Genomic DNA, 13775 nt, shown 5'->3' with positions numbered 1-13775 from the left:
GGGCGTCCCGGGACCGCCGGTTGACTTACCCAGCTCGGAAGTGACCGCGCGTCCCTTTCCCAGTAGTTGCGCAAATTGTGAGGCTGAAGTTTGTTTTTAGATGAGATGTGACTAAGCCCACAGTGGCTATGAGGATCGAATGCGTGAAACTACCAGGAGAGGCGCCGGCCGCTGCGACTGCGGTGTCTGTCAGGCCCCTTGCACTGCTTCCCCCCAGAGATTTATTTGTGCACACAGACCTGGGGCACGGGCCAGAGGTGCAGGGGTGACAGGCTTCCCCAGCGACAGAGCGGGGGCAGGACAGGCCGACTGACGAGTACCCTGCGAGGGGAGCAGCGCCGTCTGCGGCGCCATGCGGGTCACAGGGGGCAACTCCACTGAGGCAGCTGTGGCCAGCTTGCAGTGCTGCGTCCTAGCCCGTGGCGCCACCTCTCACTTCTAATGGCCGGACTGTGACGGCCCAGAGACGGGCTCCTGAGCCTGCTGCCCACCAGAGACGACCACCAGCGACCAGCGCAAACCCAAGGCGCTGGCGGCCGCGAGAGGTCAGGGCGGTCCTCGGCCACAGCCTCCATCGCTGACGGGCTGCAGCGAGGCAGGGCCTGGGGTTGACGGGCTGCGCAGTCCTGGGGGACGCCAGGGCCCCGCGAGCCACGCGGGGGAGGGGCAAGCCCTGCCAGCAGGCCCCTCCCGGGCCTTGCGGTGGAATCTGGGCTTCAGCCCCACTTGGCCGGGGAACCACCTGAATGCTTTCGGCCAGACCTGGCATCGTCTCGTTCACATTTACCAAGCCCCTTCTAGAATGGAGCAGCCTCGTGCGCATTGAGTCCGTTGGGAAAAGAGATGCCGTTTCTTCCTGTAAGCTAGCAGTTCTCCCTAGGTTCAGTTACTTCAAAAAGTATTTTCATCTTTTCTAAGGATCCCTCGGGCTGCTCTGTTGATAGTAAGATGGCAGGGAATGAGGGCAGAGAGGATACTGGTCATGCCCAGGGGCGGGCACCTGGGGCCGGGTCACTGGCAGGAGCAGGGAGCGGAGGCTGCAGGGGTGTTTTCAAGCTGGGGTCCGAAGACCTGGGCAGGCAGAGCGAAGTGGGGTTAGGGTGGCACGCTGGCTTGTGTGTGTGTGAAGGGCCAGTTAGTGCAAGGGAGACCTGCGGCGGGCGGGCGGCATCCCGGCTCCTCCAGTGGTGCGGCTGACTGAGCAGGGCAGACTCCTCCCAGCCTGGGGTGCGACTCCAGGAGGCGTCGGTATTTGTGGGTGTGACCTTACAGGGCCACCTGTGGGTCGCAGGGGGCCTGCCATCCCTCTAGAAGTCAGGGCTGTGGGGGTAAGCAGCTAGAGATGAGTTCGCAGGGGCGCCCTGGGCGGGCTACCTCCTGCCCTTGCTTGCCCACGCCCTAGGCCTGCCCAAAGGATCTAGGCTGGGGTGAAACAGCCATTCCCCACTCCCTCGACCCAGCCTGCAAGTTAGGCGTCAACCTCAGTGCTCTGACAGTCACCCACGAGGCAATCCTGGCAGCAGGAGGGCTCCCCCCGGGGCAGCAGCCTCCTTGTCCTCCCGAGGTCCTCATGGGCCCAAGCATCCCCTCTCGCATGGACGACAGGCTCGCCACGCCTGCTGCTCTCTCTCTGCAAAACCAAACAGCCCAACGGCTTCCGACGCCCTTGGAGTGAGACAGCAATTCTTCCTCTAATGCCCTGCATCTGTCACCCCGGGGCTGTCTCCGAGACTGACCTAGCAGGTGCTTTCCTGACCCTTCGGGACGCGGAGTGTGGATATGAGCGTGTGGAGCTGTACGATGGAGGAGAAACCTGGGCCAGGAGACGCTCCAGCATGTGCAAAATGAGTCGTATCAGAGTGAGGTGCCAAACTGAGCTGAAATTCTAGTGGCGGCACAGTGAAGCTCTCCGCAGCCCCCTGACTCGGCCGGTCTGAGACAGTGTCACTTAGAAGCACACATCACCGGGAAGGACGGAGAGCGCGCGCTTTGGGGCGCAGCCACGCGGCTGGGGGCTGGCGCTGGAGAAAGGGCCGGTCCCAGCGGGAGAGAAGCGGTGAAGTGGAAGGCGGCCACGCTCTCGGTCCAGCAGTTGCGGCGTCAGGCGCGTCAGTGCTGCCGGGGTAGGGTAGCCCACCCGCCCCGCACCCCACAAGCCGGGGCCCACCGGCAGCGTCCAGGGGCCCAGGGTTCACTCTAAGAAGCGACGCCAGGGCGCCTGCTCACAGCGCAGGCCGGGCCGTGTCAAGGCCCTGCCACTCGGGGTGTTGCTGCAGCATCAGCTGGCCTGTCCCGCAGGGATGCGGCCTTCCCCACCGTCCCCTCTGCAGCCACCGGCGGGGCCAAGGGGCAGAGGCTGGAGTTGGAGGTGCCGGAGACGGGGCGGAGGAGCCCGCCGCTGGGGCGAGGGTGCCGGGCCAGGCGTCTGCCCACGCCCACTCCTGTGCCTTAAACGTTCTCGTCGCGATCGTAATTACTGGGTCACCCACACGAGACTGGGAACTAGTTTTGTGGGGACAGGACTGAGCCCAGTCTATCCCCAGCCGTACCGGAGGCCGGCCTGGGTGGGGTCTGTGAGAGCCGCAGCGGAGGCCTACCGCCACCACCAGGGTGCTCTGGGGGGCCTGACCACCCCACCCTTCCACCTGTGCGCTGGGGCGCAGACCTGCTTCCCGCCAGGGCACACCAGGAAGCGCCTGGGACCCTCCTGCTTGTCACCACAACGCAGCCCATTTCTCCCTCGGCCACCACCTGCCCGCTGGCGCGTACTACTCAGAAAGCTCTCGGCTGTAAAACCCAGACCTCCTGGCCCCAGGCCCAGGGGCAAGATGTGACGCAAGCTATGCCACGTCCATCGCCTGACAGATTCCGGGCAGGTCGGGATAAGCTCTGAAAAGTCAGACTGTCCGCTGCTAACTTTTATGACCTCCCCTTTTTGTATAATCGTAATATCAAAATAGTCTGAGCAACCATCAGTTTACAACTGGATTGTCTTAGCCACACAGGCGGCTGCCTGGCCCAGGCAAGCTGCCCCAGGGCGGGAAATCCCTGTCTCCTGAGACAAAAGCCAAGCCCCAGGAGAGAGAAGGCCCCAGGGCATAAAAACTCATGGGAAGCTTCCTTGGTTTCTTTGAATAAAAAGCAAATCTCAGATAAGACTCCCCGGGCATAAGGACTCATGGACAAATTTTAACCTTGACTACACAGGTGTTGTTTGATACACAACTGTACAACTCTCTCTTAACTTACTCCTTTTAAAACAAGCACTGACTACTCTCTGCCAGCCTTAAATTAGCCACTAGGTTTGCTTTAGACAACCACTGATAACACTGCTAACATAATTTATTACTTCCCTAAGGTCCCTAATAGCCTTTTGCTAACAAGCTCCCCCTTTCCCAGACCCCTCTTCCCCGAGTGATAACTAGACAGCTGTACACATGGCAATTATCATAAAACGTATAATTTAGCATACCATAAATTGTTAAGAGAAGAATGCTTTTTGCCCTTGTCCTTGAGAACGTTTAATGGCGATCTCTCATGAACTCACCCTATGCATTATTGCAATGAACTACTTGCTACACGGTATAAATGAAGACCTGCTGAGGGACAGCAGGAAGACTTGCACCCTGTCCTGACTCCCGTGTCTTCCTGACGCCCGCTCCCCTTTTTCCCCTTTTAGGAATCTCCGCTCCCCGACGCCTTCCCAGTTTAGGGTCCTGCCTGTGCTGCCTCCAGACACCTCAATAGCTGGAGCTGGTCTCCAACAAAGATGCATTGGGATGGCCATGTTCTGCCTGCCTCTGGCCATACAGTGTGACCCCCCATCTTCACCCATAGTACTGGTTACAAACCAGTCAGTACTCTAGTTGGTTTGCCAGATGGTTTTTTGAGGGATCAACAGGGCAGTTCTGCCGTAGTCTAAACGGGCACCACAAAAGGTCAGAAACACCCTACATGAAATCCCTAATCAGTAGGGGATTGAGTAGGAAAATGGTGAGAATACTATGCAGCCATGAAAAAGAACCGGGCCCTGGAGCAAAGCCCAAGATTGTGGTCAGATGGAAAATGGAATGTACAGAATAAGGCAGGCTGGGAAAATTCTAGTGATCTGTTGTACAACACGGGCTTATAATTAGAAATACTCTGTGGTACGCTTCAATCTTGAGGGGCCGAGCCCGTGAGGTGATCGCATTGCACACATGTGCACTTGTGCGCATTGCATGGGACCTCAGGAACTCTTGGAGGTGATGTCCGCTACCTACCTTGTTTGCAGTGATGCTCTTAAGGGTGCATGTGTGTCCAAACTCATTACCTGAAAAAACTTACAGCCTTTTGCGTGTCTATGATACCTCAGCAAAGCTGCTTCAGAAAAGGCTTCACAGGGTAGAAGAGCCAGAAAATGAGCGCCTTGCTGTTGGCTTGTCTCTGCTTGTACGAAATGGTTACTGATCCTCGGGGGGTGGGGTAGCCTGTGCCCTGGCTTGGCCTGGGAACCTCTGGAGTGTGACGGTTTCCTGTCTGCAACAAAATTCTTCAAGAAAGTCAAAAGAACGAAAAGGAAATCGGCATGCTCGGTTTTGACACTTCAGCGGCAGGAACGTACCCCGCAGGATCCATGCCCGAGTTGGGATGATCTGTCCGTCCGTCTGTCCACCCACCCTCCCTCACACATACACACACCCCTGCAATGCTGACCAGCCCCCCAAGGCAACGGCCAGCGGCCTGTGCCCTCGGCTGCTCTTGACCTCTCCACTTCACCGCTGTGAACAAACAGAACATGGCAAAGCGACGGGCTACCCCTCCCATGACTGGGTCGCAGGGGGCATCTCTGCGCTCCACTCGGGGTCCCCCTCTCCTGGCCAGGGAATTTGGCCGCCATGCTGTGAGCTGCGCCGAGAGCCCACCTGGCCCAGGAGTGCCGTAGCCCACAGCAAACCAAGAGCCGGGGCGGGACAGCAGCCTCCCACGAGGCACTGAACCACGTCAGGGCTCAGGCCTCCAGAGCCGAGCCTCCGGCAGACAGCGCGGCCTGCCCACAGCGTGCCCACCTGGGGTGCCCGGGAGGGAGCGTGCGGCCAGCCCGGCCCAGCCAGCTGCCGGGGCGGAGGCAGGTGGCGCGTGGGTAGAGCCAGACCAGGGGCTTCGTGGGGCCAGACAGACTGCTTCGGTGGGCAGTCCCCAGGACGAGGGCCCCGCTGGCCACTGAGGAGAGTCGCCCACGCCCAACTGACTGACCTCAGAGTGAGAACACCCAGATGTGTCCACAGACACCAGCTGCCGTCTCGTGGGGGCGACGCGGGGCCCAGGGAGTGTGGGCGTGAGGGGCGCCGCCCTCGCATCCTCGCCTCACTGCAGTAAGCGTGCACCCCAAATGTTCTACTTGTCCAGGAGCCCAAGACAGGAATAGGGATGGGCGAGTCTGGCAACCTGGACACACACACCCCCTTGGGCTGTCTCAGACTTTCTTCGGCGGCGGCAGCCAGCGTTTTCCTGCACCCCACAGGCTACGACTACTGTGTGGCGTGTTGGGTTTCTGCCTTCGCCTACCGCGCCCCCCTGCCTGGGGAGGATTCTCTGCTGTCCTCAGCCACTGCTGCGGCAGGCAGACACAGCCGCCCTGCGCCACTGGGGTGGAGCCAGGCAGGCCCGGAGGCCGGCTGTGGTGAGGGGCGGACCCACCCAGAGGCGAGCGGCTCCCCAGTGGGCCGGTACTGCCCTTGGGCTCCTTCCCCGACCCCCCCAGCCTTCAGGGGGAGCTGCGGCTCCCGAGGCCGAGAGCCCAGGGTGCGTGCGGGGACCGGGTGAAACCTGCTCTGTCCGAGGGGCGCACCAGGCCCTGGCACCTCCCGTCTCTGGCCCTCTGGGGGCGCCTGTGTCTAGCGCCTTGCTAACCCGCCGGCTTCCTCCGGCCTGGCCCGTGAGCCTCTGACCGCCCGCGGCCCTGTGCTTCGTCTAGGGGGGCTGCGGCCAAGGGGGAGCCCTGGCGGGCCCAGCCAGCCGGTCTGGGCCCAGCCTGTGTCCTGCGGGCGTGGTCCGCCCGGCGCTGGCTCACCCCGTGTCCCTTTCCACAGCTTCCGACAGTCGACCCCTCTCTGGACAACTCCCGGCTTCCGGACCACCGCACCGGGCTCCCGGCTTCTGCCCCTGCCCCACCCGTCCACGTGGGTCTTTCTCAGGGCTCTGTCCTTGTCCTCCGCTTCTTCTTCCCGAGGTCGCAAAATGGCAGCCCGGGGGCCTCATGAGACCCACAAGCAGATTTTGTTTGGTCCTCACAGTGTTTTGGTTGCAATTTGAATGCCACCGGGCGGGGCAAGCACTCTCCAAGTTCGCCACAGTCCCCATCGTTCCCTAACGTCTTACACCCGTCCATGCCACACATTTCCATCACCTGCCTGGTGCCTGAAGTCATCCGAGTTTCTCAGAACTCCTGCTAAGAACCCCTGCCAGGGACGCCTCGGCCACCTTCTCCACTTCCTCCACCGCCAACAGCACCGCTTTGGGTGTGCGTGAGCATCTCCTGGGGGCGCGTTCCAGGCGCCGCGCCCAGCCCCCTCCCCCCGCCAGCAGTGCGAGCAGGGATGGTCAACTCAAATGCCTCCAGGAGCCAGGCGGGTCACGCAAATGGGAGCACTAGCCAGGTATAAGAAAAGTCGACGGCCAGAGGTGTAATAATCAAACTGCGTCTTTACTGAACTACAGTGAATGCACGGGACAGAATACAAACAGGTACGATACTGGAGTTTATATTTCAAATTCAAAATTGAAAAAATACAAATTGAAAAATAGAAGTATTTAGTTATTAAAATTTTTCTCTTTTGGGATTCTTTTTGCCCCCTCTGCTGTCGGGCCGGAAGGCTGACACCCCCCTTTCTGCTTGACCTTGCCTCCTTCAGCTGGGAGCGGGCTTGGATTCGATTCAGTTTTGTAACGGAAAACAGCTGTTCACAGGCGTGGCGCCTCCCAACGTGGGGATTCCGGACGACGGCTGAGAGAACTTAGGGTTCTAGCGGCCAGCAGTCACGCTGGGGACGCAGCCCTATTGCACTGGAGTTCGAAACTGCTGTTTGTGGTCTGCATTCACGCGGCTGACGCGGACCCACCCGGGCCAACTGGACAGTGTTAGTTCATTTTCACAGTCTGGATGTAGAAAGCCTTTGGGGGGAGCACGGCCCTTCACCCCACCATCTGGGGGGAACAGTCTGTGCTGCAGCAAAGGAAAGGGAGTCCGGGTGCTCCTCGCCAATGGCTTCCCCGATTTTGTCCATCAGGATCATACATTCAAGTAGCTGTTTGTGAAAGTCTCTGCGGAGAAATATGAGTGTTCAGAAGGGCCGTAGCCTTGACCGAGTCTCTGACTGACCTGGGGACCCAAAGCGGAGTTTTCACTCAAGAGAAACGAACCAGGAGCCTGGTATCAGCAGCTGAGAGTTCTTCCAGGCCAGACACTGGTCAGCTGCCTGCGGTCAGGCGGTCAAGGTCACCATCAGCCACTGGGGCTGGAGGGCAGGGGCCGAGCTGGACGTTTCTGCGGGGCCGCTTGCGTTCTCTGCTCCACACCGCTGGCCCTTCCTCGGCCCGGACCCCCTCAGGTTCTGCTGCTGAGGGAGGCGCCTCCTGCCCGGCACGTCCCGCCCCGGCGGCAGACTGGGCCCGGCCCCGCCTCCCAGGCTGCTCGGGTCACACCAAACGTCTCACAGCACAAATAAATAAAGCTAACTGGGCGGCGACAGTTCACAAGCAGCGAGAAAAGGCCACGAAGGATTCGACTCTTTCAAGCAACCGGAAACCTCATTTCTCTGGACGCGGCCAGCGGCGCCAAGGCCCCGGCGCCTGAAGTCACGGCCTCGAGGCGCGGCTCTGCGGGTCGGGTCTGCCCGCCCCTCGGCAAACTCGCCATCCTAGGGGATTTTAATGCCCAGAAGCTTCTCCCAGGTCCTCCCAGGAGGCGTGATGGCAGCGGCCGCCTGCCATCGCCCTCCGGAGCCACCTACTGGCACTCGAGCCCCTTCTTGAGCTCGTTGAGGACGGCGTCCCGCGTCTGCTCCGTGTACTGGTCGTAGCTCTTGCTGTGCTTGGACTCATAGTGGCGCCTCAGGTTGTATTCTTTCAGCACTGACACGATTTTTTTGCATATAAGACACGTGGGCAGGCTCTTCACTTCCACAAAGAAATAGGCTCGCTCCCACTTTTCTCGAAACACGCTGCCCTCTCGTTCTCGCTTTCGCTTTGCCACTTTTGATAGAGACATGGGTACAAGACAGATTTCACTTTCCTCTCCACACTGCCCAGGGACCACCACTGTGCAAGCCCGGGGACGGAGGCCACGACCCTCTGCCCACGGTGGGGGAGCGAGAGGGAGTGGTGGGGACTGTGGCGAACCAGAGAGCGCATGCCCCAGCGAAGGGGCAGCTCCGGCCCGTTGCTGCTAGGCAGAAGGGCGGCCCAGGGGTGCCGGATCTTCTGACTCGTCAAGAGAAACCAAGACTGCAGACCGCGTGCGTCAATCATCCCGATTTTCACAACTAACTCGTTAGAAGAGAAGTGCCCCGGGATGCTAACACGGGAAGGCCAAACAAAACTACTCTGCAGAGCGGCCCACGGGCCACCAGGTTGCAACCTCCCCAGGGACGGGCCCGGGAATCCGACATCACCAGCGACCCCAGTGGCGTGGACGCCGAGGGTCCACGTGGGGACCAGGCTGACCACGACTCTCGCCTCTGGCAGGAAGGCTCCCGCGCCCGAGGCCTGCTCCCCGCACGCGCCCGCCAGCGTCCTCTGCCGCCGGGCCTGTCACAGGGACAGCAGCTGTCCCCTCCACCAAAGCCTCGGAAGCTGGGTCTCCGGGGGGGACCCACCTGCCTCCCCATCCTGCCCTCCGGCCACCGGATGCACACGGCGCTGTGCCCGCTTCTGAGTGCCGGCGTGGCCCGGCGGGTGGGCGGCCCAGAGCCCGAGCCGGCCGCCAGCAGGGAGGCAGCGCCCGGCCCCGCTCGCCCGTCTGCTCGGCCCACCTCGCTGGCCTTCCGCTCCCCGCCTGTCCGCTGCCTCGCCCCGTGGCGTGCCGACCAGCGGGGTCTGACCGAGTCGACCCGGGTCTGCCCGACCTTGGCTTCCTGCGTCCCCAGCACAGACCTGCAGCTGCTCGGTGTGGGACCCCAGCGCCATCACCGCCGGGCACCTACCCGCTCCTCGCCCTCCTCGCCCGCACTCTGGAAGCTCGCTCCCTGCGCCCGCCCCCACCCCGCGCCCACCTGCCCTTCCTTCCCCGCTTCCCTGACTCCCGCTACTCTCCCAGACTCTGCTGAGCCCGGCTGGGTCAGCGGCCGACTTGGGGCTCGCCCGGCACCCTCTGCCCCGTGAGAGCACGTGGTCCCAGGAGCGCTGCCTGCCTGCCTCCACGTCGCCCCTGGACACAGGCCGTGCCTGACGCAGCGCGGAGGCCGCGTCACCGCCCGGGCCGGCCCGGGGCCGCCTGCTGAGCCGAGCCAGGACAGAGGTGCTCTCCGGTCTCCTGCCCAGCCTGGGGTCGTCATGACGGGAGCCGGGCGTGTGTTAAGAGGAACTTTATTGGGTGTCGGGGGTTCAGATGAGGTCCATGAGGATGTCGTCCTCCATGACGCTGGGCTGCAGGCCCGGCTGGGGGACCGGGCCCCGGGGACCCCCGTTCAGCAGCATCTGACCTGGGGGGCAGTGGGGAAGGGACTGCATCTCCCAGTAGTCCCTGGGGCCCTGGAGGGCCCTGGGCTTCCTCCTCCCTCCTCCTCGGGGAGCCCGATGCACTGTTCTCTGGATGTCTCGGGGACATCAGCGGTGCCTTCCGGACCCATCTGGCCGTAGGTCTGCTCTCCCGTGAGTCTGTGGGAGCCCATCCCCACTTCGCATTGCCTCTCCTGCCCTAGGACGATGCTCCCCAACAACCCCGCGAGGACACACAGAGGGCAACAGTGGAAAGAGACCTCACCCTACTCAGCCCTTGCCCTTTGGGATGTATTTACCAGGAGCCCTCAGAAACCCCCACAAGCCCTTGGCAGACCCGCTATTCTTGAATCCCAGAACTTCATTCCCAGGAGCCCTGAGTCTGGGGAACACTAATCCAGACCCCTGCCCTCCCAGGGACCCCCTTACCTGGCAGTGGAGCCCGCGGGGGGAGCTGAGCAGGCCAAGGCTGGGTGGGTGGCGGGTGCAGGAGGGGAGGCCCCAGCGGCGGCTGTCCCAGGCCCTGGTGCGGCGGGGGTAGCAGGGTGGGGGCCCCTGGGGGCTGCAGGTGGTGGAGGGAGGCCTGGGGCGGAGGGACGCCCGTCTGGGGCTGAGAGGACAAGGAGAGGGGCTCAGAGGCCCCACCGGAGACCCGAGGGCTGCTCTGAGGGCTCTTCATGGGGCCTCCTCCCCCGAGCACCTCAGCAGAGGCCCATGTGGGGGACAGAGGAGGGCCCCGTGGGGACTATGCTCACAGCCACACCCCAGGCAGCACCCACCCCCAGCCCCCGAATCTCACCGGTGGGGGGTTGAGGAGGAGGCTCCGCAGCTGGGGGTTGGCCCCGGGGTTCTGGGGCCGAAGGATGGGTCCGGGAGGGGGTGGGCCGGGGGCTGCTCCAGGAGGGCCTGGGGGGCCGCCAGGGGGGGCCTGGGCAGCACTCTGGGGCTGCGGCTGCCCTGCTGCTGCAGAGGCCCCCACGGAGCCCTGAGGCTGGGGCTGCGGCGGGCGGAGCTGGAGCTGGTGGGAGAGACAGGGGTGAGGCCAGGCTCCCGTGTGGCTTCCCGAGTGGGGTCACGCTTGTGTCCTTTGGGGTCTCCCCCCACGGCCCTGTCCTTACCAGATTCTGTGAGGGCCTCGTCTGGTCCTCCAGAATGGGGCCCAGCCCAGGGGGCGCCTGCTGTGCCCCCATCTGTGAGAGAAGAGTGAGCATGGTCAGTGACCGGCGGGGCCCTGCGCCAGGGAGGCCTGCGCCCTGGAGGGGCCCTGCGGCAGGAACGGACAGGAGCCCACTTCCTTTCAGAGGGGGGTGGCCTGGGAAAGAAAGGGCCGCCCCCAGCCCCCCAGGGGGCTGCGTCACGGAGACGGACAAGGACGCTGAAGGGAAAGGACGCAAGGGAGCGTGGGGCCCAGGCCTGCTGCCTCGGGGCGGCCGACGAAGCTAGACGGGGGCTCCCCACGGCTCCCAGGAGCCACCTGAGAAAACCTGACCTGGTGTCTCGAGAGCCCGCCCAAGCGGGAGGTCTGACCCAGGGCTGCGGCCTCGACACCCGCTGGCCGGCTGCAGGGTGGAGGCGCCCGGAGCAAGCCCACTGGGCCGGGCCCCCCACACCCGCCCACGGGCGGGTCACGCAGCGCGGGCAGAGAGAGTCAAGGCGGGCTGAACTCGGGTGCCTGTGCCGGGAGCCCAGGGACAGCGGGGGGCAGCGTCACTCACCCCCCGCTGCTGCTGCTCCAGCTTCTGCTGCTGGACCTGCTTGTGGTTGGTGATGACCTGGCGGATGCCGTTGACGAAGCCGCCCTGGTCGTAGGGGATGAGGCCCATGAAGATCTTCTTCTTGGACGAGTACAGCAGCATGAGCACGCGCACCTCGCAGGGGGCCGTGTGGGGGAAGTGCACGCAGCCGGCCTGGGGGACGTCACAGCGTGGGCGGGGGCCACCTGCCAGCCCGGAGGGCCGGAGGCGACGCGACCTCCCGGCGGAGGAGCAGGGCCGAGGGGCTGGGAGGGGCTGCTGCGGGGGGGGGGGGCTGACAGGGCAGGACCCCACTTCCCCAATGCTGACCCCGTGCCCTGCCGCGTCTCCCTCCCCACGGGCCGCTGGCACCCCCAAGTGGTGACCCGATAGCGGGGGGACCTGAGACCCAGACGCCAGCGAGCCCCCTTGGCTCTGCGTCTGTGGTGTGGCAGCGCCGCGGTGGCCAGGCTGCACGGCCAGGTCGTGTGGATCCGGCCAGCGCCCCGCACGCAGCCACAGGCGCAGGGAGTGCTGGGAGACGCCAGCCACGAGGCGGAGACCAGAAGGTCCGGAACGGGGGTTCCCGGAGGGGAGGGATGCGCGGGACCGGCCCTACGCCCCGAGCCCTGGCTACGCGAGCCGGCCAGCCCGGCCTCTTCTGCAGGGACAGCCGGCCAACGACCTGTCCGCACCCGGCTGCCGTCTCCCCCGCATACAGAACCCCGTGTACCCCGGGGGTCCATTCCGCCCGGCTGCGCTGCAGCTGGGAGTGGCCCTGAAGCCTGGGAGACAAGGGGCCTGCCGGGGGTGGGAACAGCTACTCTCCCCCAGGCCAGACCGCGCAGCTCACGCCGTGCCGCCCGGCCAGGCCACTGCAGGCGCCAAGGCACTGGAGCCGAGAGCCTGCTGGCCGGCGGGGCCATGGGACGCAGAGCCGCTCCTCAGCCCAGCCCGGCCTCTGCTCAGAAGCCCGCACAGGTGCCCCCAGGCTGCGAGGAGACTGAGCCCAGGGGCCCCCACCCCAGACCCCGCGCCTCCGAGGGGATTCCCACCCTGCGGCCCTGAAAGCCTCCAGCTGACCGGGCTGGGGGCCACGACCTGCCTCTGTGAGACTCGCCAGCTGCGCCCAGTCAGCCCCCGGCGGTGAGCTGCAGACCCGCAGCCGCCCCCAGGACTGACGCGCGGCCCACTCGCACACAGGGCTGGCTGCTGAGGGTTCTGTGGGCGCACCGAAGGCGAACCCCCGCAGTTCCACCGACCTGCCCCTGTAGAGGCTTCGCCTGGTGAAGCAAGCGCAGGACGGGGCCTAGAGGTGGACGGCCCGCCCCGCCGGCCCCGGGAACGCGACCGTTATGTGGACACAGGGAGAGGCGGAGCCGGCAGCCGAGGACGAGGGGTGCGAGCCCTGCGTGGCTGGTGTCCCCAGAAGGGGCGAGGCGGCGGCTGAGCCGAGGGCGGGAGCTGGCACGAGCCGCCTGCAGACGGGCCCTGCACACCTGACCAGACTTCCAGTCCCAGAACAGTCCCGGGCCCAGGAACGAGGGCCCTGGCGGAGCCTGTCAGCGCCAACAGCTCGTCACGGCTTAGTGACACTGACCGCCACCTCGCACATGTGTCACAGCAAGCGCTCAAGCTCCAGGCCTCCCTGGTGGCGCAGGGGTTAAGTCTCAGCACTATGGAGCTGTCCTCAGCGCCGGCCCAGCAGGTTTCAACCCACCCCCTCTCCCCCCCCACCCCGGGGCGTGACCCCAGGGTGCAGCAGACCCCTCCTGTCTCCCCGCTGCCCCCTCAGCAGTGGGTTTCAGCACATCTGCCTGTTCTGCCCCCCACTCTGTCTCTGAGGAATCCTCTCACCCCACCCTGCACCTCTGGCCTGTACCCCAGTTCTTGTATGCATAAATAAACCTTTAAGAGAGTTCAAGCTCCAGAAGGAAGCTGAGGGGCCCAAGGTCCCCACCCCACACAGCTCTCAGGCCCTTGGGGTGGGGTCCCTGGGAAAGATCCACAGAAGGGAGGGCGGGGCGTTGGCACCCCAGGGGCGCCCCCACACCCAGGACTCACGAAGCCGTTGCCCATGATGCGGTAGAGGCCTTTGAGCGACTCCAGGTCCTTGTTGGTGAAGTGGAACTGGACCATCCTCGAGTTCCGGAACAGGGGACCTAGGGTGGTCTGGGGGTGACACGGGAGGGCGTGCTGGGTGAGCAGAGCTGGCTGGCAGGAGTGGGTGGCCTAGGGCCGAGGGGTGCACACCGAGCTCCCCTTACCAGCAGCTGCTGTGGGATGAGCTGCATGATCAGCTTCTGGGGCCACTGCTCTGTCTTCCTGCGAGTGACGGGGGGGGGG

The 13775-nt window shown here is 64.1% G+C and overlaps 1 protein-coding gene across 1 annotated transcript in view; it reads right to left on the bottom strand.

The window, feature by feature from the left end:
• MED25 (mediator complex subunit 25) overlaps positions 1-13748 on the bottom strand; it is a 17685-nt gene extending 3937 nt beyond the window's left edge. The window contains exons 1-7 of the mRNA XM_012733509.1: positions 13697-13748; positions 13494-13601; positions 11412-11603; positions 10815-10886; positions 10496-10714; positions 10126-10306; positions 7991-8232 (exon numbers count right to left, since the gene is read on the bottom strand). Of these exons, the coding sequence (XP_012588963.1) occupies positions 7991-8232; positions 10126-10306; positions 10496-10714; positions 10815-10886; positions 11412-11603; positions 13494-13601; positions 13697-13723 (1041 nt within the window). The 5' untranslated portion in view covers positions 13724-13748. The remainder of the gene's footprint in view (positions 1-7990; positions 8233-10125; positions 10307-10495; positions 10715-10814; positions 10887-11411; positions 11604-13493; positions 13602-13696) is intronic.
• Between the last annotated feature and the right edge of the window lie 27 nt (positions 13749-13775).

Source organism: Condylura cristata, unplaced genomic scaffold (assembly GCF_000260355.1).
Source record: "Condylura cristata isolate star-nosed mole 26May11 unplaced genomic scaffold, ConCri1.0 scaffold00041, whole genome shotgun sequence".
Taxonomy (NCBI): domain Eukaryota; kingdom Metazoa; phylum Chordata; class Mammalia; order Eulipotyphla; family Talpidae; genus Condylura; species Condylura cristata.
The sequence above is the reverse complement of the archived record's forward strand: the minus strand, read 5'-3'. Positions and strand labels throughout refer to the sequence as shown.